The 27835-nt window shown below is 39.9% G+C and overlaps 1 protein-coding gene across 3 annotated transcripts in view; it reads right to left on the bottom strand.

The window, feature by feature from the left end:
* LOC127384533 (bifunctional heparan sulfate N-deacetylase/N-sulfotransferase 3) overlaps positions 1–24343 on the bottom strand; it is a 68186-nt gene extending 43843 nt beyond the window's left edge. For 2 of the 3 annotated variants that reach the window (XM_051619091.1, XM_051619093.1), the window contains exons 1-2: positions 23733–23985; positions 17619–18743 (exon numbers count right to left, since the gene is read on the bottom strand). In XM_051619091.1, coding sequence (XP_051475051.1) covers positions 17619–18599 — 981 coding nt within the window. In that variant the 5' untranslated portion in view covers positions 18600–18743; positions 23733–23985. Of the gene's footprint in view, positions 1–17618; positions 18744–23732; positions 23986–24266 lie in introns of those variants that run through there. The other variant, XM_051619092.1, reaches the window with a different exon arrangement.
* Positions 24344–27835: the final 3492 nt, after the last annotated feature.

Below are 27835 nucleotides of genomic sequence, written 5' to 3'. Positions count from 1 at the left end.
AGCAGAGTAGCTCCAGCAACAACAGCACAGGTGGTTTCAAAGAACAGTACTAGTAAGCTAAAGATCTTTTCTTATTTCACTGGAAAGCCTGAAAAAAATCCTGTGAACAAGGCATTTTCTAAACGAATAAGTAAAATGAAGCACAGAATGGAAATAATTGAAAATGAGCTCAAGACTTCTCAAGCAGAATATTAAAAGGAAAATCTTCCAACAGTGCAACAAAGGCTTTTGCACAGGCTGAGAGTGCAAAGATCACCAAACAGACTTCTTATTCTAATGAAAGGTAGCAGATCATAGAATCATAGAACTATTCAGGTTGGAAAAGACCCTTGGGATCACCGAGTCCAACCATCATCCCTACTCTACCAAGTTCTCCCCTAAACCATATCCACCAACACCACATACAAATGACCCTTAAACACATCCAGGGATGGTGACTCCACCGCCTCCCTGGGCAGCCTATTCCAGTGTGTAACCACTCTGTGAAAAGATTTTCCTACTGTCCTACTGTTTCTAAACCTGCCCTGTTGCAGCTTGAAGCCATTCCCTCTTGTTTTGTCACTAATGACCTGTGAAAAGAGAGCAGCACCAACCTCTCTACAATGACCTTTCAGGTAGCTGTAGAAACTGATGAGGTCTCCCCTCAGCCTCCTCTTCCTCACACTAAACATTCCCAGCTCCTTCAAGCGTTCTTCATAAGATTGATTCTCTAGGCCCTTCACCAGCTTTGTTGCCCTCCTCTGTACTCACTGCAGCACCTTGATATCTCTCCCGAACTGAGGTGCCCAAAGCTGGATGCAATACTTTAGGTGTGGCCTCACCAGTGCTGAGTACAGGGGGACAATCACTTCTCTACTTCTGCTGGTCATGCTATTTGTAATATAAGTCAGGATGCCATTGGCTTTCTTGGCTACCTGGACACACTGCTGGCTCATATTCAGCCTCTTGTCAGTTAGAACCCCTAGGTCTGCAGAGGATTTATTATGAAACCCATCCTTGAGCTGCTGGGAACTCATTCAGTAAAATAATTTTATCTTTGCATGGTTAAAAATGTAGGAGGCAAATGATATGTCTACACACTTCTGATGTTAACAGTACATATTGTCAAATGAAAGAGATCCTGCGTGCAGCTTGACAGCAAGGAGGCATGAAAGGGCTGCACAGTTCTTTCCCTCCAAATTCAGTTAAGAACTGTGAGCATTTTCTTAGCTGACAGTCTTATCCTGTACCTTTCTAACACCTTCTCAGCTTGTCAGCTCTAGTCTAGTCTCAGCACGATGGAAAGACAGAATGGGAAAAATGAAGAGCAGCTGGAAACGCCAGAGAAACACGACCTGGAAGGAGATCCTTGCTGGACCTCCCTGGCACACTGCAGCTACTGGGCTGACAGAAGAGTCGCAAACTCAGGCCTTCACGTGGGAGGAGGGAGGAGGGTAGCAAAAAGCCCATGACATTTCTATGATAAGGCAACATAGAGTTCACTTCTTTGCTAGGAATTAACTTTGCTAGTGTAGTTACCACCTTCTTGCCTCAGTGAGTGCTTTTTATTTAAGCCAACAGTCATGATAAGACATTCCAAATAGCACAAAACTCTAAAGAAAATCCAAAGTACACCTTCTACAGGATGAAACTCTGAAAGCAAAGCCTTTTGTTTTTTTGATCGTTATTACTCATGAAAATCAACAGGAGATCTGCTGAAGTCTCGCAGTACTGTTAAAAAATGTATCACCTAATACCAAGAGTGTACCTACTCTGCCTGCTCTGTCTGCAAAGAGGGAGGGCACAGACCTGCTGTGAACCACTTCTTGTACAGACAAGCTGAGATAACATTTGAGTTGTCATGCCTATGATTATTTTCTGGGTGACTTGACATTTTACTCATCTTTCAGGTTCTAAAAACAAAATGTTAAAACTCATGAAAAATATATAGCAGCAGATGGCAGGGCCTATTACTGTGAGTTTCTATCAGAAAGACAGAAAGAGAGAGAAGAAGGGGGAGGAAAAGCCTGAAATTTCATTTCTAAATGCTATTTTATATGCTGATGGCAATCTGGTGATATTTTCTGTATATTTTATGATTGGTTTATGAACAGCCCCTCTGGGTATCTGTATGAGATGTTATATAAATACACTAGTACAGTAGATAATATTTTTTAAACTGTTTAGTAAAGCCTTCATGTATTTATAATTATTTAGTAAATACATTAAACTTCCACTGGTACTGTAAGGAAAATAAATTGCTGGCTGCATAATCACTTTTGTATACATAGGTACAATGGAGCAGTCTTCTTTTCAATTTTTCCTAAACTCACACTCTAGGTTTAAGAAATTCCTTATGCCAGAAATCAAATGTGAGAATTCAATATATGATGAAATACCCTCTTCTTCACCAACAGTCCAAAATAATCTCAGCAAAAGGCCCTATTACAATCCAAGAAATGGACAAAAGTTATCCTGAACGCAAAACAACAGTTCTTTCAATCTTTGCATCTGACAAGTTTATAGTACAATGAAAGCAATGTAAGAAATAATTTATGTTGTAAATAAACCCAGAGTATCAGATAACTAATCAGCACTATTCCATTTAAGTTACTTCTATTTAATTACTGATGAAACATCTCAGCAAATGTAAGATGCTGTAATTATCAATGGGATCTCAGCTGACTGAGAATTCTGGAGAAAACGGACTCTAGAAACACAAATGGAACAAAAGGAATCAAGAGAAATGTTCTTTAATGGAAATATTCCTGCAATGGAAATGTATGAAAATTCCTGCATGCCCTGGTTTGAGCCAGGACAGAAGCAAATTTCTTGCTAGTAATTTTAGTTTTCACTTAAGTCTCTTCAAAGCACCTGCACTTTCTGAAATCAACATAATGTTACTCAGTGTCTGCTTCTAGGACCCATAATGCTCAATGTTTATAGTTACTGCTGGAGAATAGTATGGAGAAAGGCTCTTGCTTGTACTTACTCCAGTATAAACCTAGGTCACTGCTTGGTTCTGCTAAACTTCATGTGGAGGAGGGAACCCGACAGGTGACCCAATATTGACGAAATGAAGTATTCCATCCTACCAGCATCATACTCAATAGAAAGCTGAGGGATCACGAGGGTCAAGCTCTCTTTGTTCATGGCTGGTGTTCTGGGAGGACTTGATCTATTCTGCTTTTGATCCCCAATCCATGTGTTCTTGAATCCAGCTCCCATCTGCTGCTGACTCCAGGAATCCAGTCTGGGGCTTTCCCAGGCATGCCCTTCAGACTTGATGGTGATGCAAGCGTTACTGGAGAGAGTGCAGTATTAGTTTTGTATATATTTACAGATTTCTTATTTTCCTTTTCACCATTATTGTGTAATTAAAGCTGTGTAGTTTAGTTTACAACCTATAAGTCTCTCTCCCTCATTCTCTTCCCTTTCTGCGTAGGGAGGTGCTAATAGAGAGCATCTGCCATTCACTTAATTGTAAGACCATTGGTAAACCTTGACACTGCCTTTGTATAGATGACCTCCTTCCTGACAACCACAAGGTTTAGCTATTTTTATCACTTTTAATTCAGAAAGATCAACTTTGATCACAAACAATAATTTTATTTGATATTTTTCATGTCTCAGGCAGGACAAACAGGGGCACAGACAGATGACATGGGCTGTTGAAAGCTCTTGCTGCAGTACATCAGCAGTAAAGCCAAGGATAAAACTCATCTTGCCCAAGTTGCTTCCCATTTCCATAGCCAGGAAACCATCCTGCCTCCTGTCCTCAGATCTCTCTTTTTAGTCTCTCACAGAGAGGTCCCAAGTGTTAACTTGTCTTTGGCAAACAGACAGTAGTAATTTCTTTAGCACCATCAAAAGCATTCAGACCCAAACATCTTGGCTGATCAAATAAATGCTTTGTTGAAGTCTGCTTCACCAAGAAGGAACCATAACTTGTCACTGTGTTCATACCAACATATTTACAACTATTTTCCTACTGAAAAAGCTGTTAAAGAACTTTGCCACTTGAAAAGTGAAATAGTTCACAAGGCTGTTAATTTTACTTGTAATCACATGGATTTTAACTAAATTGGCAAGCAGACAGACATAGCCCCACAATGCCACAGTGTTAATATCTTGAACTTCAAATCAGTACATGCGTTCATGTCAGTAAAAAAAGCAAGAAAGGTCAGCTTCATAATCTTCCAAAAAGCCTACCTCCTCCCCCTTTTTTCAGGAAGCAGATCTCATCTCTCAACACTTCCTTTACCATTTTGTGTCTAACAATACTATCAAAGGAGCCATTAAATTAGGAAATACTTTGCTTTTGAGGAATACTTCTAATGCTGTACTGGCTCTTAATAAAGGCAAGGACCTTCTGAAAAGAAATTAATAGAAAGTGTGATGTGAAAGCACACACATTAAGCACACAAAGTTCCTTTATGGGAGCTCTTATGGAGAAGTAGCTTTAATTTTCTGTGCCGTATTTCCTCTTTAGCTTAATCCCTTCAAGAACGGGAAGAAACAGATCTAAAGCAATTTTAACTTCTGAGTGGAGTTCTTAATATAGGAGTTTAATAAGCTGTAATGGATACGATGAGCATTTTGTGACATCATTTGTGACAGTCCATGCTGTGAGAAGAGTGCTGCAACTGAATCTGCCCGAGCAGGTATACACACACTACTTGCCTTCCTTGAACCTTCCCTTCTGCAGAACCTGACCTTTTCTAAATTTCTATCCACATTGCAAATCCACTTGCTTATAAGGAGAAAAAAAAAAAAAAGAAAAAAAAAAGAGACAATTGAGGAACTTGACATATATGACTGAAGTTTGCGTTTATGATGCATACAAAAATGATAAATTTTAGAGCACTGTGCTTCTCTTCAGAGTTCAACAATCAGTAATTGAAATTTCCCAGATATATTTTGAGATTTGCTTTATCGTGTCTTATGTACCAGTCCCCAGACGTTTGAACCAAGTGTCCAACATGAGGCAGAGAAGAGGCCAGGCTAACAAGCTGTGCCTGCATATCCATCCCAGGCTTGTCCCAGCACTGCTGAGGTTGATGGCAGAAAAGAGAGGCGGGGGACACTGCCTAGGGAAGGAATCTGTGGGATCCACAAGAGACATTTTAACAAGCAGTATGACAGGGCCCTGGAAGTGAGAAGCCTTGAGATCCTGATGGCAGGCATTCAGGAAGCTGTGGCAGCCAGTGGGGATGGGAAGGCAGCGGGCAAGAATCTGGGGTGTTTGGAGGCAGCAAGAGGCAGCATGGCAAGATGAAACAGATTATAGTCTCAATGAAGGCCTGTCCCAAATGGCTGGAAATCATTATTTTATTATTCAGACTTTTGCTTGTGAGGAAAAAATGTTTCCCTCATGATAAATTATGTATTTCGGAACATCATTAAAATTCAATGTCTATTCTTTCTGAATTTCCAAGATTAGCATTTTGACACTCATTACCTTAAACACTTAATCTATGCAGGAGAAAGAGTAATTGCTTTGAATATACTGGGTGTATTTGAAAAAATATTTTTAATATCCTTCAGACACAAGGAGAAGAATGCTTAAATTTTCTTTAACCGTGCACTCACTTAACAAATCTGACACTACAGAGAGGGTAAGAGAAGAAAACAAAACCTTCAGCTTTTTCTGCAAAGCGTTCAGCTGGCAGAGACTGTAAATTATAAATAGACCCTAAACTGTGTTAAGTGGGAAAAGCAAACTGCTTGACAGTTTGGTGGAAGAAAGGTGTCCAAGAAGACACAATCCAGGAAAACCAGAAAACCTGATGAAACAGGGATGGAAAAGCTAAACTGCTGATTATATATATGTTCAAGTTCATCAGATTCCACGTGAGATGAAAACAACTATTCCAGCTACTTTGTACAATAAAATTAAAATGGGGGGGACACCTGTTTATTAAGGTACAGTACCTTCAATAAACAAATTATTCTTTCAGTTAAAGCCATGGATTTTGTTAAGTCTACCAAATCCTTCAAAAGATGTAACAACTCAAAAGTACCATATGCCAGCAGAATGCCTATTTTCAAAGGGCCATACAGCATGGAGGAGTTTAAAACAGAAAACGTGTGCAAAAATTCCTTGGAGACAAAACAAAGTGTACCTGGTTTCAGATATTTAAAAATTATTGTAGTTTACTGACAGCTTGGTTCTACCTGTGGCAACTGTGCTTTTAAATTATCAAACAGGGATCCCTTGGAGTCTGACTATTTAACGTGCAGGACAGGAAAAGCTCCAATTGCTTGCTTGGGTTAATGTGGATTGTTTGCCAGATGCATTCACCTGAGTATCTTACCTGACTTCCTATAATATTAAGGCCCACACTCACCACTTGAATAAGTCAGTGTGAGTCTTTTCAACAAATTCAATAAGCACCATTAATGGCGTTACCCAGTTTCTCTTCAAAGCTTCAGTAAGATGAGGTATGAGGCTGGAGCTCAACTAGGCGCATCTTGCTTTTCCAGTGTCCAACATAAAACACACTGGACCCAATTTTCAAAAAATTCAGGAGCCACAACTATTTTATGCGCACAGATGCTGTAACTAGGTATGTGAATTTAAGGTCCACTAAAGGATACAAAAAATTTAAGTAGCCCCTTTTGAAAGCATTGTACCAAATGATTTTAATCAGAAGTTTCTGCATCAGAACACACTGTTTTAATATGACTGGGTTTTCCTTTGGAAATTTCTTTTTTATATCACCTACAATAACGATCTTGATGATTGTCCAATTATAAATTTTCAAGTAATTTAGGCAGTTTCATCTATGTAAATAATTTGTACAACCAAGAGACTTCAGAATTATTTCTAACTTCCTTTACCAGCTTCTTGCTTCTTGGAGGTTGAGATAGCAGTTAATGAGAATAAGCTAATTATGGCAAGGTAAGTTGAAGGTTTTAAATACTTGGTGCCAGTGCTATTTAATAAAGCAATTAGCATGGTGTTTTCAGGATTCTGCATTATTAGCTCTTAATTAAACTGTACTTTGATGAAAGAGGTTACTATTACTAAACGGCTAAAAGATCTCATTATGCTGCAGTTAACAGAAATAAAAACCTGCATTTCTTTTAATTAAAGGTCAAAAAAACCTCAGACCAATTGAAATAGAACTATCAAACACCCTACTGCTGCATATATTTTTCCCTGGATTTTGATCAGATGGGATTCAATAGAAAACTTGTTTTTTGCATTTTTGCCTAATACTTTATCTGCTTATGAAACACCAGGTATTAAGATGTAAGTTCTCAGACTGCAACAGGGTCCAAATTAAAATCAAAGTGACTCTAAAATGCATTTAAATTCTCTTAATATTTATCCAGTTACATTATTGTTGATGAACCAGTGCAGCAGAAAACTGAGGTGTGGTAGCCACACTGCAAACATTCCAGTGGCTTTAATGCAAAGTCCCACACAGAGCCCACAGCGCTGCCTCAGCTCTGAGCACAACAGGCCACCTCTCAGGGTGACAGGCTAGTTTGGATTCTGTTCCAGTTCATTTCTTAGCTGCTCCACCGTGCCTGCTTAGTCTGGCTTATCTCCATTGCATCCCATCAACAGTAGATAAATTGTCAGAGTTGTTCACCAATTCAGATACATGCTTGTCTAGCTACCAGTAAATGTTAGGCCTCAAAAACTCAGGTTCGAACAACCTCAGATGCAAAGCATTTATACTTATGCACCCCCTCATTAGGCAACCCACACTTTTACAGCATCAGATCTTGTTTGGTAGGATGCACAATAATTTGTCATAGAGTTAAAACAATGGCATGGCTATTCAGTTTAACGATGCGTGTATTTTATAGCCATCCAGCTCAGAAAGAACAGAGGTTATTATCCGAGTGCCTTGTACCACATTCATTATCAACAGCACATTTGCTTCTTATTTAATGCTTCCTCACACACAAGCTCCAGCTTTAGCTGTCACTACAGTCAACAGGCACAGCAAGCAGAGTTTGGCTGGAAGACAAGGGCTACTGTCCAAGCAAGACAGTTCTCCAGTGCACCAGCTGGCCATGAGCTTCTGCTGCAGCTCAGCCTGTGCTCCCTTGTCCACATCACACTGCCTGGCCCTGCTGCCTGGGGCCCTTTTTACCCTGCCATTGGCAACACGTGGCTCTGTACAGCCACTGGATGCTGAAAATATCTAGAAGGTTCGACACTGGAAAGATTTCTAGGCCTAATCTCTCAGCAACAGAGATGACAGCAGCCTCACTTGAGTGCACGGGAAGCTGCATGTTCCTCTAATTTCTGTAAAAACCACAATAGAGCTGGCTGCTCTCCCTGTGTAGTAAAGCACAATGGTTACCACATCAGTGGCATGTTAAATACACTGACTAGTCCACAGGCTGGGCAACACACCAGTGACACAATTCATTCACAAATGTTTTTTGTTTTTCTTTTCCTAATAGAGCCAAAAAGATTTCCTGTGCTTCTCTTTATATTGCATCTGAAGAAAAATATTTACCTTTGTCCCTATGTTTGGGGTGAGCTGAGGCAGACTGAAAGCTTTTTTTTTTCCCCTCTGCTCCACCTTTATTGACAGAAAAAAGTATCTCTGACCAAAAAGATTTTCATCTTCTCTTCCTGACTGAAAGCTCCATGTCAGAAACAGCTGAGAATTCAGCCTTCAGCTTGCTTACCAAATAAGGGTCATAAACACTTATTTTTTTCCTTCTGAGTAGTTCTAAAGTTGCTGAATGAAATTCCCCTGCTACATCAGCATCAATATCAATGAAATGACAGAAAAACAGCAAGCAAGCAAAACAAGCTTGCGTACACCAACAGGTAACTCTTTCTCAAGCCATATTTTTAAACACAGAAAGAAATAAGAACTTACTTCAAGTTAATAAAAATTGGACAGTTTCACTGACTCCTACATAGTACCTACTCCAAGGGATATAATTCAGCTGAAAAAAACCTCAAGTCTTTATTGAAACACAGGACATTAGTAAGAGAAACACAGGGGATGATTTTGTTAGCAGTGTTAATACACACCTTTCCTTCTTTTTCATGAATGTTTGCATTTCTAGAAGGTGACAGAAACAAGATCTACACAGACAAATATCCCAGCTGGCCAAATTATACACTTGCAGACTCAAATCAACATACAGGAATCCAAACTGAGCTCTGCATTTGATTTAGAGATTGAGAATACATCTTAGTATAAATTCCCTGCCAATATTATATTCCTTCCAATAGCATATTTTATAGCTTTTTGCCAAACCTAATTTTTAAAGGCTTACATAATTATATCACTTCCTTATTAATATTAGCCTCAATTCTGCCATTTTTATTTGCTATTCAGGCTACACTTAGATATCTTTGTGCCTTACATTAAATATTTTTATCCATCCTCAGTGTTTATACCCTGCAGTCATCTGCAGGCTATTGCTTTCTGCTTTGATTATCATTACTTGCTGAATTCTTTAGCCTTTATTTTTTGCTAAGACATTCCCCAGCTATTCTGGTGTCTCTAAGCCCTCTCTAAATATTTCTGATTAAGTGCTGCAGAACTGAGCACAATACTCTAGAAACCTCCTAAGCCAGTAAGATGAAGCACCTTTCTGCTGTAAAACTATATTTCAGCTTAAATTTCAAGCCAGCTTACATTATAAATTCAGGTATATTTTAGTATTTATTTTGGGTTTAGCATATTTTCAGGATTACCACTATCAGTATTTCTATTACCTTTAACAAAGGCAGCAAGTAAGGACCAGGGATAAGAGAAATGTTTTGTACCACAAAAATCCACTTTTAGAAATGCAAAATTATTTTGTAGTCTCCTTTCCAGTTCCATTAGAGTTTTATCAAAGGCAACTGAGTTATCTTTAGTCCAAGTTCACTTTACAATGGGAGCAGACACACTTGGGTTATTCCCAGGAGTGCTAACACTGAAAGGGCAAGTGAATAGGAGCTCGATGTAGAGCTGTGTGGCTTTCATAGTTCCATAAAAATGCAACCAGTGCTCCCAGCTCTAACCCATTACCTCAGGACAGCATGACAGGGCCTTTGTCACATGAATTCACTGACCTGGTTTGGAATGAATCTATGGAGCTCTACTCTGCACAGTCACTGAATTTTTAATTGTCCTCTCCAATATCTGTTTTTCAAAAGTATTGTAGTATATGTACTGCAATACAAAACAGTGTTTAATTTATTATTTGTTCCAGATACAAACCTAAATTTAAGGAGCAACACCAACTCTTCTCCAGGACTGTAAAGCATCAGAAGGAATCTCCTAAAGAGCAAATACTTTTAACAATTGGTCATAAGGTTTTTATGCTCTGTCAAACATTTTTTTTCAAAAAGGAATAACACTTCCACCTTGTAGAAGCATTGAATTTGCACAGAAAAAGAAACTGGAATTGGAAATAAATAGGGCATAGTTATTCCATGAGGGATTAGATGCATACTGGCAACCAACTGCTTCTCTTTTACTCTGTTCTCGAAGCATAATCACCAAGAGTCGGTCATGTCGTTGCATTGATTTCTTCCAGACTGAACAGGTAAGAAGAAAGGACAGCTTTCATATCACTATGTTGTAAAAGAAACTTAAGAAATAGAGTCCCACTTCTACCATATTTTTTCTTGTTTTGTCAGACTGTGCCTTCTTCAGATGACTGAAGATCAGGAAGGAGGTAGACCCAATTTTGGTATCATGTTCTACAGTTAATGGCTTTGATTTCTAGCTCAGTCTACAGTGTGCTTTTATTTGTTGGTTGTGAAAATTTTATTCCATTCCATTAGCAGCAGGAATTGGATGGCTAACATTTCATCTGAAAAAGCCTACAATAAATCCTGCAGCAGGAACTAGTGCTGTGATGAATCTGTACAGCTCTGCAGTAAGTTACAGTTTCATTATTATTATTTGTATTATCAAAGTGCTTTTGAACAAAAAGAACAGAACAAAAAGAGCCTCTGACCAATAGAACTTGCAATCTAAAAAAGAGAGGGACTGGCAGGATATCTGAGGGATACATTGCCAGAAGGCTAGAGAGAGGTTTCAGCACATAACTTCTCAATTATGGTGCAGACAGAGCTAGAACCCTGCCCCAGGTCTGGTGCATTAAGTTTGTAACACCCGTGCCCAGCAAGTGCCTTCTCTCAACTTCCTTTTCTTGCTTTCTGAATGCAGTTACTCAGTGAACATCAACAGGCAGCTTTTAAAATACTAACCTTGAAACTCTGAAAAAGCTTTTTCAGTGGAGACAAATTATCCAGTACCTGGAACATCTTACAGTGCCACATAGCTTGACACACAGTTAATCTACTTCATACATTTTGGAACAGCGTGTTTTGCTTTCATGGCCTGATAGATCAACCCCAATAGAACCGAGCTTAGGTCACGTTGCCAGTACTCAAAGTGTGCAGAATCACATGCACTTTTATCACATCCATTAAAATATTCACACACATTCTTAACATGTAAGTTTCTTAGTAGAGAGAGGAAGACAGAACTTGCTATCTCTACAAAAACGGTCACTGAAGCTGGCACATAAGCTGGACATAAGCATTTATGGGATTTCTTTGAAGGGAAGCCATATGCTCAACTGTAAAGATCTCTCTGCATAATAAACTAAGTTAAGGGAAAAAAAACAGAAACAGTGTTACAAAGTACTCTGTTGGCTCACTCCATCTCCCATGAATGTAACTGCTAAAGCTTGAAATAAAATAGCTCTTGTATCACACAACTCCATCGAGAACAGGAATCAGAATACAAAAGGCAGACACCAGTGCTAAAAGAGTTCCTTCAGCCTAAGGATAGCAAAGTATTCATCACTATAGAGAACTAAGAGGAATTAAAAAGTGAAAAAAAACCAAACCCCAAGTAATTTTCTGGAAAGATGTAGTTTACTGCATCCATACTGCACACCTGCTTATTTGGGAAATCAACAGTGGATTCACAGAAGCCATCACTTCCTGACTTTTGGAATTTGGTTCTACAATTAAAACAGACCAAGGAGTGCCTAACTAACAGTCAAATCTGGTGCTGGGGTGGAAGAGCTTGAAGCAAGTAATTCTCATTGTTCTTGAAGATCTCATGGCATTCACCATGTTTCTGCCACCTTTTTGACAATAAAAAAGCTCCGTGATGGATTCCTCTTCTCTTACTTAGTTCTCTGCCACTGAATTCATAAGAGGAGGAGATGGCTCAATTCTTGAAAAATCACTGTTTCAAGATTAAGGTTCCCATTAAAGTGCATAGTAACACAATTTGCAAATAAAAAAAAATTAAATAAATATATATATATATTGTTACAGCAGCATTGCAAAACTACACAGAAGAGAAAAAAAAAATCACTTTATTATTAGTGACCTGACTTGTCCTTCTGAGACATCTTTTGTCTTAATGCTCCAGAGGACTCTGCACTCAGCAGTTCAGTTTCTTCGCAGTCAATAAATACAAGTGAGAGGGCTTGAGGCAGCAGCACTCTCCTGACCCAACCCTCCCACGTGAGATACTTCTGAAATGTACACTGCACACTTCTGAATGTGCAGAACTTCCACAGGATTCCTTTGGAATAGAAAATACTTGGCATTTTTTAGGCCCCAGTGCACAAACAAGTAGCAAAATGGATACACAGAATAAAACTTAAAACTGCTTTGCTAAATGCCTCAAAGGCTGCAGCATATTGGTGTTGACATGTAAAATTCTATGCCTAGGACCTGATGACTCTGCCTGGCTTAATGGAGCTAAAGACTACCACATACAACTGCTTTATTTTTCCAAAACTTGATTTTTCAGAAAAAACCTACCGCCTCCAACAAACGCCTGACAAACCAAACAAGACAAGCCATGAATTCCTGCAAATGCAGAACTACTGAAAAACACTCAACCAACAGAAATGAAGTTTGATTTCCTCATAACAGACACAGCACTGGCACTAGAATCCTCCCCACACTTAAAACTGGTCCCAGGAATCGAATTCTGCTAGAAAGAACATCCACTGGTCAACCAGTCTTCACCTTCTGTCACATTTTCAATGTAGAGTAAGATGGTTAAAGATACACAGCATCTTCGTACAGCTGCTGTGCCTAAGAAGTACTGTATAGATGAACAATGGGGACAGTTAAGCCAAGTAGTAAGAATGGACAAAGGTAGTCAGCATGGACAAAAGTAGTCAGCATTTGAGCTCAAGTACAGCTTCTTGTGTAGCTGCAGAGGAGTATGCCAGTGCTGCTATTTGACATACACTCTCTCATTACAGATCTCATATAGTTTTCTGGTTCAAACATCTGTAAACTCCTCCTAAGAATGAAAGCTGGGCTGTATCCAGCAGCAATTTTATAAATCTTACTAGATTAACATTCACAGAAGCTGCTACATAAACCAAATTGCTTTTAGAAGTTAAATGTTAAGATGAATGACTGGTAAAGCATTCTACATTCTGGAAGGTTCTCATAAAATATATAAAACCATTTTTATAACTTGTTTTAAAATTATATTTTAGTTCTCAGATCTAATTTCTTCTGCCTCACAATCCATAACATTCCACACTACTGTATTGGAAACAATTCAGTCAAGAAGTGGCAAAACGTCTCTTCTGAAAGCAGAAAAAGAACAAAACAGTCAAGAGGAGATCAAACAATAATTTGGAAACAAAAGCAAACACATCAGTGTTCTGATTCTTCATTTTGAAGATGTGATCAACTCAAATGAATGTATTGGGAAAATTAAGAAAAAGGTAGACCAACTTACTGCCCAGACCACCAGCACTGCACAAACTGTCAACAGGGAAAAAAAATATTCATATTTAATTTCCCCCTATTATGCTTTTCCCATAGAAAATATTAATGCTTTGTAGCCATAACATTTCACAAAGAATAACTAACAAAAAAGATATGAAAATACTAGACCATCAGCCAGGACAATCACAGTCTATTAAGATAAATTTACTCTGTTGACTATCTAGACAGATTTTCTCTGTATGTCCATTTAAATTACTTATTTGCATTACATAGGCTCTTAGTCTTCTAAAAGACACAAGGAAAATAATATATAACATTGTCACAGCATAATGGTCCCTCCTGCCTGACAAACATTAGGAGACAAAAAAAGTTACTGAAAAATGAATATTTAGATGACATTACCAAGCTCATAGTCAAAGTGAGAGGCACTTGGATTACAAAAATGTTCTCTTCCATTATTTCTGTTATACCAGAGGAAGATGAAGTAAATAAATATGAAGATGAATGGTTATTGTTGATGCACAGTGACAGCTACTCACTATGGTACATTGAAGAACTATGTTCTACCAGAGCAGATTTTATACAGTGACAGGCAAATCTGTAAAGATCAGGTAGTCTAAAAATCTGGAGTACAGTTTGGAGTTGCTTTGGTCTTTTTTAATTTAAGAAGTTGTGGTGAAACTAGAGTAAACTTCATCTGTTGCTTAACAAAACAAACATTTTCTGTTTTACAGGAGATAGCTTGATAAACTATGTCAAAAGATTTTCAAAAGGGGGCTTTACACTTGTGTCCCTGACACCACAGATACGCAGGCTGAAGTACCACCACTTTGCCTCGTCTTTAGAGGTACAGAAGACACTGGTTTTAGAGCATTTGCTTCAGGCTTGACCTCTTTTGAGGTCAATAACAATACTGATAAAAATCAGTACTTCATTTTACAATATTAACTTTTGTAAGTGCTCAACTCCAATTTCCAAACTTTAAAGAGGAGGGCAGTTTAACCTCATGTCCAAATATTAGCTATTCTGGCCACTTAGCAAATCTCATTCCCTTGAAAACCCCATCTTGCATGCCCTCAGGAACTCCCTCCTTGGACACAGTCAAGAGGCACCTGGACATGGTGCTACTTGAGCAGGGGAGTTGGACCAGCTGTCCTCCAGAGGCGCCTTCCAACCTCAGCCATTCCGCCCTTCTGTGAACTACAATGTTACAGCTGTCTCCTGTACGTCTTCATTTCTACAGGGTTTCTTGCATTGTGATAGCCCTCTATTTTAAGGCTTACAAAGACAGACAGAGCTTTCAACTTGCTCACCTAGCTCCTGCCTGAACTTTAGGAGCTTAATGAATCAGTCCTTCTAAAGCCAATCTAGGTTCCCTATACACTCAATGGAGAAGCCTCCTCAGAAGACCCAAGACAAATGCTGCCTTCTTGAGCTAGGTAATGAACCATTAATGAGTGATTAGTTTTGCTATCAGTTCTGCATTAACCCTCCAGTTTCTGCCCTATCCAGAGGAATGAGCAGAAGGAATCCTAGAGGTCCTCTGGATGTTGGGAGCTTTCTGAAGTGTTTTAGGTTACATTGCGTTATCAGAGCAGATGTAGAAACATTCACCTTACCCTCAGCAAGCTCACAGTCCTACCAAATGGCTGTACATCCAGAAAATATTAAATAGCAGACACGCCAAACAAAATTCAACACAAAAAAGCATTATTCTCCATCCTGTATTGCTAGTATCTAAAATGTAAGCTTAGTAGAAATTAGTCAATCTTGAGAACTGAAATTATACAAAGTCTACATTTAGCAAACCTATTTTCACACTTGCAGGGCACAATTGTCTGTCATAGTCAAGGCAGCAGAACTCAGTAAAACACTCTTGCTTAATAGAATGTAATTTATCTGCAAATACACTTTAAAATAACAGATTCTCAACTACTGCAAATTGATTTTATTTCATTTCTTCTGCATGTCATTGTGCCACTGAGGATAACTCCTTTGATATTAATGGTAATGAAGATGCATTGTATCTGACAGCCCTAACAACATGTTTAATAGAACATTTTAACTTTAAGTAGTCGAATTATCATAAGGGAACACTTTTTCAGATTCCACTGTTTCAGAACACAGTTCTGTGTAAGTGAAATTATCCTACTTAAAAGTTATTTCCACTTCTGTATTTTTTCTATTTTGACAGTTCTATTTTGGGAAGATAACATTCTGACATACTGCAAATTATTCTCCCAAAATACAGCTTATCCTTTTGTATCTGCTTTAATCAAATTTGTCTCAATAGCCTCCTGTTTCTGCTAAGTAATTCTGGCAATTAATCATGTTAACTTATCCTAAAATGACAATCCTAAGGTGTCATTCACAAAAAGAAACAATACAAACATACTGTTTTGAACTGCTACTGCACACGACTTCTTCCCTGCAATCTGACTTTGAACTTAGGAGATTCTCAAGGCATGCTCACCCACCAAACTCCAATGCTGCCATCATTTCCTACAAGGAAACTCCATTTCTCGAGTTTCACTTTTACTCCAGCTCTCTCCCATGCAATTTACTTGCATAAGGAGAACACCTATGTATCTAGGAGGTAGATCTAAATTATAATTGCATAGGCAGAGAATGTTTTGGAAAAGAATACATGCTGCTCTTTTAAAGCAAATTAAAGTGCAACTACAAGTTCAACCCTTTTGTTTCAGGAAGTAACATATATAGGGTTACTGCAGCTTGACAAATATATTAATATGGAAAAAAACAAAAACTTAGTTAAAAATGAAACAAAAATTACCGTCAATGGCACACAGTGCTGTGGCTGCCTTTCCTTTTCCCTGTTCCTCTTTTCCAACAAGACATTCTCCCGTATTTTTAGCACAAACAGTGCAAGAACCAGCATCTTACCAATTTTCAGCTTCTAGACCAAGTACCAGTTTTGAAAGGTGATCTCTAACTACCCGCTTTGCAGCACCGCTCTTCACAAAAAGGAAGTGAGGTGTACAACAAGAAATAATGTTAAGATGTTACCTCTGTTGACCCATAACTACCACTTGAACATCACAACAGAGAGTGAGAAATGACCTTCAGGAATGTACAACTTAAAATGTTAAAATGGAAGTTGTCAGTTCATTTAGTGACAGAACAAGCTTTTAAGACCAATGTTAACACAACCCTTGCTTGCAAAGCAAGCGCCATAAAACAGAGATTAGAAAGGTGAAATGCTGCAACCAACTCCTGACATCTGAAACCTGTTTCAAACAGCTAATAATCCAGTCCGTTCTTCAAAATTTATCTTGACATTTACTTTTGCTCACCACGTTTACCTCCTGCTTGTAAGATTAGCAACATGCACATTACATACCAGCAGCTCTTGGGTCCAGCCCTCAAGTCTTACGCTTTTTTTTCAAATGCCACTGAAGCACATGCTTAGATAGCATCAGACTAGAGAGTTACACGCTGCAGTTATGTTTAGCATTGTGCATGTTGGGTGGGGTGTGGTGTGCGTGAAAATTCTAACACTTTATCAGTTATTTAGAAGCTCGTTGTGTTATAGTTCCTTTTGGAAAACTATTTTCCATATATAATGCAAGAATGTAATTCAGAGGTGCCCATCAACCCTCTTATAGAACTTAGCTCAGAGGGACTTGCATGTCATTTGAGATAAAACAAGTGAAAATACATTCTCTTCTAGTACAGGTACAAGAACACTGCACAGGTACCCTTCCAGCCAGGAGGGTGGAAGGAACTGCTACACCTGGAATCAGTGACTGCTCAGAGACAGACAGACTGGCTTCTCTCTCCAGGCCCAGTTTGAATTGCTAATTACTGATCTGCATCCTCTGTGAGTTTCAACTACTAATAACTGTTCCTTTTCAGATAAAAAAATGGCACTTTGCTGTAATGTTCATTAGTCTGTGCATATACTTACCTGTACATCGTTGGTGTTCATTCTTGTTCCCTCCTTCCCAACGAAGATGTCATCTATGTCAACCAGAATATACCTATCCAAGGAGAGTCTGAGCTTCTTTCCAGACAGGAAAGAGATGGCATCTATGAAAATCAGCTTGTGCAGCCAAAAATTCAAGTTATTGCCAAAAAGGACTCGTTGAATCCCATCGTGGAGCCCCAGGTCATGAATTACTGTGGCATAGAGAGCACTTTTAGCAGCAGGTGGTGAAAGGTTTTCTGGTGTCTTTACTTTTGCAAATATCACTGGTTGATAAGCTGTATGATTAATCTGGAAAACTGCCCAGTCATTTCCAAGTAAGGGACCTTTCTCAAGCTTAGAAGATTTAGTCACATGGAGCAGTGGGGAATGAGGGTTAATGCAACAGTCCTTAATACCCAGATTGCTGTGGACATGGAAAGGAAAGCCCTTCAACTGAAAACTCTGCAAGCTGTTCTCAGTGCCTTTGTGGAATCCAATAACACCTACACCATATTCTATACAGTACTTATCTAGAAGGCCTCTGTTCCAAGAGTCCATATTCACATACTTTAGAATATTTTCATACACTATGAGAGCATATTTGCCTTTATTTTTGTCTATGAGCACAGGGAGGTCACCTTTTCCAGGTGCAATCTCAGTGTGAAACTGAAATCTGCTAGATTCTAATATGGTTATTATATCTTGGCCTAATGCTGAGTACTGACTTTCCACAAACACCAGCACTACAAGATCTGTCCTCAGGGGATCAACAGGCTTCATGGTCTTCATCTCCATCAGCTTGTATGGCAACAGTTGAAGATCACCACATTCCACTTCTGAAGAGACTTCAGGAAGCTCATTTTCCTGCTTGTAGCCAGTATACAAGTAGTACGCAGAAATAACTATGCTCACCATACAAAAAGTGGCCAGCAAAATAACTGTTCTTTGAAAGTGTCTGTGAAGTTTCATGATAAAACTCATGTTGTTTACTTGCCTTAGATTGTTCTTGACAGCAGCGTTAAAAACAAACAAATTCTCAACAACTCGTTCCAGTCCTCTGAAATATTTATGTCACCATTGCAGCACACACATCTATCTTCCACAAAGCTTTACAGAAGGTATAATCTAGAAGAAAAGAAAATCAGAGATTTAACTGAGGCATCACACTTCTGAAGTACTGTAATGCTTAAACTAAAGGTGAGCACAGAAATTGCTCCCAGAGGTTTGGGAATGAACAGTTCAAAACTTCGACAGTTTCTTTTTGAAATTATTTATTAGTAGTGTTATTTCTTCCTGCTCCACTAGATGCTATGTGCATTTGAATGTCTGTAGATCTCACAGGCTCCTTATCCCAGAGATCAAGTATAAGAGAGTAGACACAGGAGGCACCAAAAAGCAAGATACACTGGCAAAGAACTTACTGTTTTTCAGATTTATTTATTTTTTTTTACCCAAAGATAAAAGTCAACTCCAAGTAGACAACTGCTGACAACCTAAACCCTGAAGAAAATTCACAACCTTCCTCCTTCCACTACCAAGGTAGGGAACATCAGTCTACATTATTAAATAAATTCTGTCCTATATTAATTTTTGAAGAACCAAGAAATTCTTAACAAAACATGCAGATATTAACTGTTGTATACATATGTACTGATATACTCTATATAAGTAATTTTAAAACAAACCTACCCTTTTCCCTGCATCTTAGAAGTCAACAAATAGCATTTTACTGGACTGTATACTGTTTTGCAAATTGCTGGAAGCACTTCATATTTCTTTATATTATAAAAGCATTAAATAATCCAGCTCTTAAATTTGAGAAGAGAGAGTAATAAATCAAAAGCTAACTTAAGAGGCAGATCACCCTAAGGATATACTTATGCTTTAACTTGTTCCTAAGGAAAGCAATCATTTTTCAAGCTAACAATACAATGGCTGTCAAAAGTTTCTAGTAAAACAACCAAATGATGCGTCAAGCATAAAATAATTAAGTACCAGAAGTTTTAAAGGAAGGATAAAAGTAGATTCTGAAAACTACTAAGGGTATGAAGATCTAGAATGTGCTATTGTAAGTTAACAATGTAGTAACCCATTCCCATTTGTAAATGGGACTAGGACAAGCTACATGTGTAACACTAACATGGTCATTTCCCAACTGAGTGCTTAACTATTCCATGCTCAATTAAAAAAAAAAAAATAGAAATAAAGTAAGGCTTAAAAAGTGGATGCTATGAGGCTCCAGAAATATAAGCAATATAAAATATGAACTTTTCTGACACACTTGGCTTCCTCAGCACTGAAGACAGGAAGGAAGGGGAACAGAACAGAAAAAGGCACAGGTTTTAAATGCATGCTCTCTTGAATCAGCTTGATGATTACAAAATTTTCACTTATTTCAGGACTGTTTTGCATGGCAAGAGTTCAAAAGTACACAGAGAGAAAAAGACCCACAAAGAGAACACACATTTAATATAAATATAGCCTTGACAGGGTACAGTTGCTTTCCTAGAAGAACAGCAGCATTTTACTCAGAGCAACACTACTTGCTACATATTCCACTGGTATCTTACAGCACCACGTTAAAATAACTCATCATGTACCAAACCTGACAGTGGTATAGAGATCTTTGGGGTGCATCACCCATGACACACTGTGGGACCTATCAAGACCACTACAGGGACCTTTATCACAAGACATGGCTTCAGGGAAAGTAGTCCCTGTCTGCTATTATGTCCAACAGTAAAACTAGACGAAGAACATAATTCAGAACGTATCAAACGTGGGTAAGCTGCAAGAAGCAGCATTTCAGAACAGGACAGTACTGTGGAATCTTCCTTTCATGACAAAGTAATGCAACATTTTACAAAAGAAAGAAGTCATGACAACCTGAACTGCAATAGAAAAAAAAATAAATACAAGTACAAGAAATAGCCTTAAATTAAAAAAAAAAATAAAAAAAAAAATCAAAGGGCCTAGAAACTCCTCTTAAGAGTTCAAGCTTGTTAGCACTGTTTCAATGAAAAAACATGAAAAAGACCCATAGGTGACATAAGTAGTCTTAGCTCATTAATTTCAAGAGTCATGTGGAGTTCAATGAAAGGAGAATATGGTCCCACCTGTATCTCAGAACATATGTCAGACTTTATATGAATCCAAGGCTCCACAAAGATGATGTTGAAGTAAGTTTTACCTACATAATAATTTGTATTATATCCTTCCACCATCTGAAGCAATAAAAGCTGCCTCATTGTTCTTCATCTAGAACGTTAGTATTTTAGAAGAATCTCCATATGATCTACAGAATTTTGCATTTTCATGCTGCCATCTGAAAATTCAGAGCAGAACCTTTCACCTATGTTGTTCCCAGTATGAGGTAGCATAATGCCTCTTTAATATATTTGAACATTCAGAATTTTGCCTCCAACTTGGGGACTCACTATGGAGGAGAAGGTCTTACTAAGAGAAAGCTGAATCACAGAAATAAATTTTTCATTTTATTCTGAATACATCACCTACTATAGAAGCGAGCTCTGCAGCCCAGGACTATTTCTCATTAAAATCTTGCAGGTACATGAAATAAGTATCACCTTATTAACTGGAAGATCTATAATTCTAACTTGTATGGTGGGTAGTCACAATTTCAGGTCTCTTCAGACAGCTAGCATGAAGCAGATAGAACAGAGATATTCGACTGTGGGTTTGTTTAGTTCACTTGTATTTGTTTTTGTTTGTTTATTTTTAAAATTTACTAGCAAGGTAGTACTGAGAAGAGAACAAATATTGTGATGAACTCAAAAGAACTGAACTGCACCGTAAAAAGCTTGGCGAGTTTCTACCATTTGCAGCTTTCTTTAGTTTGTTGTTTCATTGCTAAGCATAAATGACCAAATTCTTGGCTTCTACAAGTCATTTCAACACAATAACCCTAATGGTAGGAGAACACACTGGCTGGGGACTTAGCCTGCTAATGAGATGCAGTAAGTGAACATAAAGAACATTAAATCATATGTCTTCATTTTTGTGTTTTCTGGCAGTATAATTTATGTAATAAATACCAAAGCAGCCTCCTCAAAAGTCTTTGGAGTCAGCCTGGAACCCAGTCCCCGGGCTCAGGCTCATGGGCAGCCACTGACAGTCTTTGCTCTGCGAGTGTCATGGCAACCTCACAAACACTGTGCCCTCCTTGGTGTATTTTTTGCACTAAGACTTTCCTGGCGCATACAGCTCCTTTCTGTGGGTTTTGTGACTGCATCTTCCAAACAGCAGAAACACACTATTTTCTGGACTCAGTAGTTGAAAAGAAATGGGGTTCTGACCATTCAGTTTCATAACTGGCACTTCTATTCCCTGGAACTGAAAAAAAATTTAAATATATAAATCCCTCAAATGATACCAAATTCAGGTTTGCCTCATCATACAGTAATGAATAAGTGCTCCAATAGGAAACTACTGACATATGGGTCTACTGACATAGACCCATAAAATCACATAAAATAAAATAAAAAAGAAAATCTATTAAAGTAATATTATGAATATTATTCTTGAATTCACTTGTGTTAAAACAATCAAGATTAAAGCAATGGGCTGAGATGAAATATCCACAGACAAATAAGAAATTGTTCTCAATTCCCATTTTTCAAAACCCAATAAAAAGCAAAACGTGGTTTGATCTTATCTCAGGCCTGTGCAAGGGCAACTGTTTACTGTGACCCTTGATTAGAAACAATAAAGTTGAGTCATACTGATAGACATAAACAAAAATAACTAGTGACATACTCCTGATATATTAAATGAAGGATTAGATGTAAATGAAAAATGGGCATAAAATAGACATATTGTTCAGACTGTTAATATGGGCATCTAAATTTCTGTTGATTAGAATGCTGGTTAATTGCTTTATGCATAAATGCCTGTCTTGGCCAGCCACTATGAAATATGACCTCAAAGAAAACATTCTGAAGTAATTACACTAGGTTTACTAACATGGAAATCTTTGGATATACAAATGGCATGGCAGGAAGAAGCAAAGTGTGCCTGAAAACAACCAAACCTTGGATGGACAGTAAAGCTCAGCTTTTAAAATCAATTATGAAAGTACGAATCTGGTCTCCAAATACTGAGTACCCTTCCTTGGAACATTATTTTGCTGACTGAAGTATTCAAGCAGCAATAACTCAGACAAGCAAATCCAGGGTGAGAATGGATCTTACAACTGCTATTAAGACATTTTCAACTTGAAAAGATGGTGATACAAGAGACAAACTGTCAAGAGAAGTCATTGAGACCTTTCAATATCACACAACAAACCCTGCAATGCGTGAATACCAAAGGGCTTACATTCTCTCATATAGATTTGGGGGGGAAAAAAAGGGAACTGTTTAGGAAGAACGAAAATTCTGGTAGCCAGATATACTTTTTCAAGTCCTTGGGGGCAAGCAGCTTTCAGTTCCTATTGTACCTGTGTTATCCTTTGCTCCATGCTGTGTTGTTTCATGCATTACTAGAGAACCTTCCTGGATAGCAATTTACGCATCAGATTTTGTCACTAAAATACATTTATAAAGTTTAAAACATATGATATTTTAAAATACATTAGAAGAAGGTTTGGAAGACTTTGAACACAGCACAGAAGCTGGAATTGGTCTTCAAATATTTACTTTACCTTCATGCAATACTTTCTATCAAAAGATCTTAAAACACACATTACCTCTCGCACAATTTTTCTGAAAGCCTGCTATTTTTCTGCACTTGCAGAAACAGCACTACCTAGAGACTAAATGACTTGCCCAGGGTCTGCCAGATAAGTGTACCACACATTCTCTTGTTCATACTCATATCATTACTTTCCCCTCTCTTTTCTACCAAAAGCACGAGCCAAGCGTGAAGAGTCACTAAGGCAGAGTTCATCACCATTCCGAGAGACCCGAGTAGTGATGTTGGCAGTGAAAGAAAACCTAATTCTTCCCCTTTCCGCTTTGTTAAAAAGAAAGAAACCACCATACAGAAACCTGAAGCAAATACCCAGCACATCAAGTAGCGAACTAAGTAATATAAAAAACGTTCCGCTATTTCCAAAGGTTGCACGAGACAGTGAAAAGGAGAAGTAATACATACCAATTTCTGCACGGGATTCTGGAAATCCAGGTAGCTATGAACACCTGAAGTTATTAATAATTACTGCACTACAAGGGCTGATTTTGTTCCGCAACACAACCAACTAATATCCGCAAACACTAGAGGGCAACAGCGTCGCACAGAAAAAAGCCAGGGATGAGAGGAGAAAGGAAAAAAGCCCAAGCAACGGCAGGCTTGGTGTGGGTACCGCACCAGGCAGGCAGATGCTAAGAGCGCTAGTAAAGAAGAAAAACAAAACAAAACCCAAAGAAACACCAACAAACACACCCGAAAACGCTCCCGCACGCAGCGGGACGCTCCCATGTGCGGGCGGCCGGAGTCTGGGCAGCGCTGCCGCCCCCAGCCCCGGGCAGCCGCCCCGGCCCGCCGCGCTCCCGAGCCGGTGCCCTCGGCGGCGCAAGAGCCTCCGAAGGGGCTCGGCCCCCGCGCACAACTTTGCGGGGGGAAGCCCCGCGCTCCGCCCGTGGAATTGAGAGACTTGGCCCCGCCGGGCCCAGGGGCCCCGCCCGTTACCTCCAGCCGTGCTCCGCCGACATCCCCCGGGGCCGCCCCAGGGCGAGCGCCCGCCCGCCGCTCCCGCTCTCCTCCCCCGGCGCCGGGCGCTGCGGAGGCTGCTCCGGGGAGCGGCGGCTCCAGCCGGCGGGCGCGGGGAGCGCGGCGCGGCACCGCCCCAGCGGCGGGGCGGCCCGCCCGGGGGTGCGGGCGCCGCTCGCCGGGCCTGGCCTCGCCCTCCCGGAGGAGGGGCCGCGCTCACCGGCCAGGGGCGGGCGGGGGCTCCGCCGCACCGCCTCCCTTCCATCGGCGCTGCCGATCGCCGCCTCCTCGGGAGGCTCGGCCAGGGTGGCGGGGAGGCCGAGCGGGGCGGGAGCGAAGCCCGCGGGCTCGGGGCACCTGCGGCGGCTCCTTTGCGGGGAACGGAGGCCCGGAGTCCCGCCCCAGGCAACTGGTGCGACCTCCAGCAAATCGCAAACTCCCTCTGTCGTGTTTTTTATTGTTGCTGTTATTTGTTCGTTTGGGGTTTTACCCTTTAAATAAAGTATTTATATTTTTTTCCATTCTCCAAATATATATATAAAATCGATCCCCTCCTACAACAGACCTGAGCCGAGGGGAAGTTTAACTCCAAGCTGCTTGCCAAACCTGTCGCTGTTCGTTGCGGATTTGGGATCTGACCGGCTCCCGAAACGGTTTAAGCCTTAAGTTTAAGGTTTAAATTCCACAAGGTCAGTTACACGTTCTCAAGACAATCTGGGGTTACAATCTTGAAAGAACGCCAGGCCATGTGTTTGCAGCCTTACTGCTTTTCTTTATTGCATTTTCTAACCCCATCTTAAACTGAGTTAGTCCCTCTATGTTCTTCCTTGATACTCTGCATCCTTCCCTCCGGAGACAGGGCTATTCCATTGCTGTGGGTTGGGGAGTTACCTGCCTGACCTGCATTAGCTGACTTGCAGCCTTCACAAATGGGCAATAAAATTAATAACTTTTACAAGTGCCCTCTTGATCTAACTAATTTACTTCACAATTGCATGGCGACTGTTAGCTTGCCTAATGGCTGATAAGTCAATATACCAGACTGAATTTCTGAACTCCATCACTGGTGGTTGGTTGTCTGTCCAAACCTTTCCTTCTATGACTCACTCAAGACAGAAACTTAAAAGGAAAAGGCCAAAGTCATCTGAACGTTTCTTTACCAAACATCAGTGGAATTTACAGCTCTCAACTCAGGAATACTGTTATTTACTGTTTTCTCCTCTTTTTCTCCCTTTTATGCTCATGCCACACTGAAGGAACACACCAAATTTTAATATCTTCTGACCTAAAATGCAGTGCAAGGTCCCAAGCCCCATAAGCTAGACCTCCAGTAGGACAGAGGAGTTGTTGACACAAGAGCTTACTCTGCATGAAGTGATTAATCCACAGAATATGGAGTCCATCTGAAACCCTGCTGCCCACTCAATATTCTGCACAAATGGATCTAATAATATTTTAAGCTTCTTGACTGCATGGATATCCTGTTGCAATGTTGTTTTGAGGCCTCTCTGTTATGAAGGATTTTGCCTACAACACGCTATGAGGTATGGGGTGGAAGTCAGCCAAAAGTGACTGAAATTCTTGGATGTGAGCTCAAACTCACAAACATGCACCGTTTGCCTCCTACCATTCTTCCTGAGTAGCTGGCACTGTCTGTAAGTTATCACTGGCCAACATGGACAGAAGAGTGTTACATACCACTTGTCCTCAGAAGCACTTGGATGCCCTCAGAGATGTGTGAGACATCTCACAGTTGAGGGCTTCAGCACTGCAAGTCAGCAGCTGTAGTATTGAGCAGTTCTGGCAGGAATATAAACAACTTTCATCTTCCGTGGTGCTACTTTTCAGCTTTTTGCTCTTGAGCTGTCATTGCAGCATGAACGGGGCATGATGTCTTAGCCACACTTTTAGCAATATATCTTAAGACATCGCCGACTGTGCTTCTGGCCAAGATTTGTGCCTGGCACTCAGTACCTCACTACACATGTAACTGTAGTCATGTGGTGTTGCATTATCACAGAGTGCTACCACTAATCGTGCAATTGTGGCCATTTACAACATCTGAGATCACATCTAATGTGCACCAACCTAGAACTGGTATTGGTAAATAAGTACTTAATCCACACAAGGAAATAGGTGGGAGGGAAACTGGTGGGCTACTGGACTGCACAGAAAAGAGAATCATATTCAGACAGCTCCTAGCTTATACCATAAACTAACACCTATGCTGCTCCTGTTGTTATCCAAGGCAGGAACTGAACTCTAGTTCCCAGATGTACATACTGACTTGTGTCCATATATTCAGTAAAGAATAGATATTGAAGCAAACTGTCCTCTATTTTGTGCCTGGGAATGTTTGCCCAGGAAACTACTTACCTCACTTCAGACTGCTGCCCCAAACCAACTATATTCCAGGTGAAGGACTCAAGACTCTAGGATGTAGACTAACACTTCAGAATAGAGAAGAGCTGAGGTTGAAAGGTACCTCTGGAGGTCTATTTGTCCAACCTTCCTGCTCAAGCAGAGTCACCCACAGCAGGCTGCCCAGGACCATGTCCAGATGGCTTTTTGATATCTACAAGGACAGAGACTCCATAACATCTCCAGGCAACCTCTGCCAGTGCTCAGTCATCCTCACAGTAAAAAGCATTTCTTATGTTCACAGGGAACCTCCTGCCCAAAGCTGGACACAGGACTCCAGGTGTGGCCTCACCAGTGCTGAGTAGAGGGCAGGGATCATCCTCCTTGACCTGCTCCACCTAATGCTGCCCAGGTTGCAGTCAGTCCCCACTGCAAGGGCACATTGTTGACTTTTGTTCAGCTTGGTGTTCACCAGCACCCCCAGGTCCTTTTCTGCAAAGTTGCTTTCCAGTTGGTTGGCCCTCAGCATGTCCTGGTGCCTGGGGTTGCTCCTCCACAGGTGCAGGACTCTGCACTTCCTCTTCTTGAATGGCATGAAGTTCTGTTGGCCCATCTATCCAGGCTGTTGAGGTCCCTCTACAGACATACCACACACATTTAAATGTGAATTCCCTGATTTCCCATTAATAAGTGCTTTTGATTTATATGAACACAGGCCACACCAGAGTGAATTAAACTTAAGGAAGGTAAAGTGCTTTGTACACACAAGGCTTTACTTTCCTATCAAAACACGTAATGTAGGCACCGAAATGCCATTCAGTATCTGGTGCTGAATCCGTACTTGGAATATCTGTCCTGTTTCTGATAAATTGGTTATTTTCAAGCTAATTACTTCAAAAATTGTAACTTAATTAATTCCTATCTATATAAATTACATTGTGTTCTGACAGCACTGGTGGCTACTTATGCCCTTATACACACACATAGCTATGTGTGCACACTTTACACACACGCTGGTAATTCTCATTACACCCTTTCTATTGGAATACTGGCAGAAGGTTTGGATATTTAAGGTCTCTTCCAAATCAAACTGATCTATGATTTTATGGATTCTACAGTGAAAAAAGAGCTGGGAAAGTATGTTTAAGAACTTCCAGCAACAGTTCAATCTCAGTTCAGCTTGGCTT

Source organism: Apus apus, chromosome 4 (assembly GCF_020740795.1).
Source record: "Apus apus isolate bApuApu2 chromosome 4, bApuApu2.pri.cur, whole genome shotgun sequence".
Taxonomy (NCBI): domain Eukaryota; kingdom Metazoa; phylum Chordata; class Aves; order Apodiformes; family Apodidae; genus Apus; species Apus apus.
Note: the sequence above shows the minus strand (reverse complement) of the source record. Positions and strands in the feature narration are given on the sequence as shown.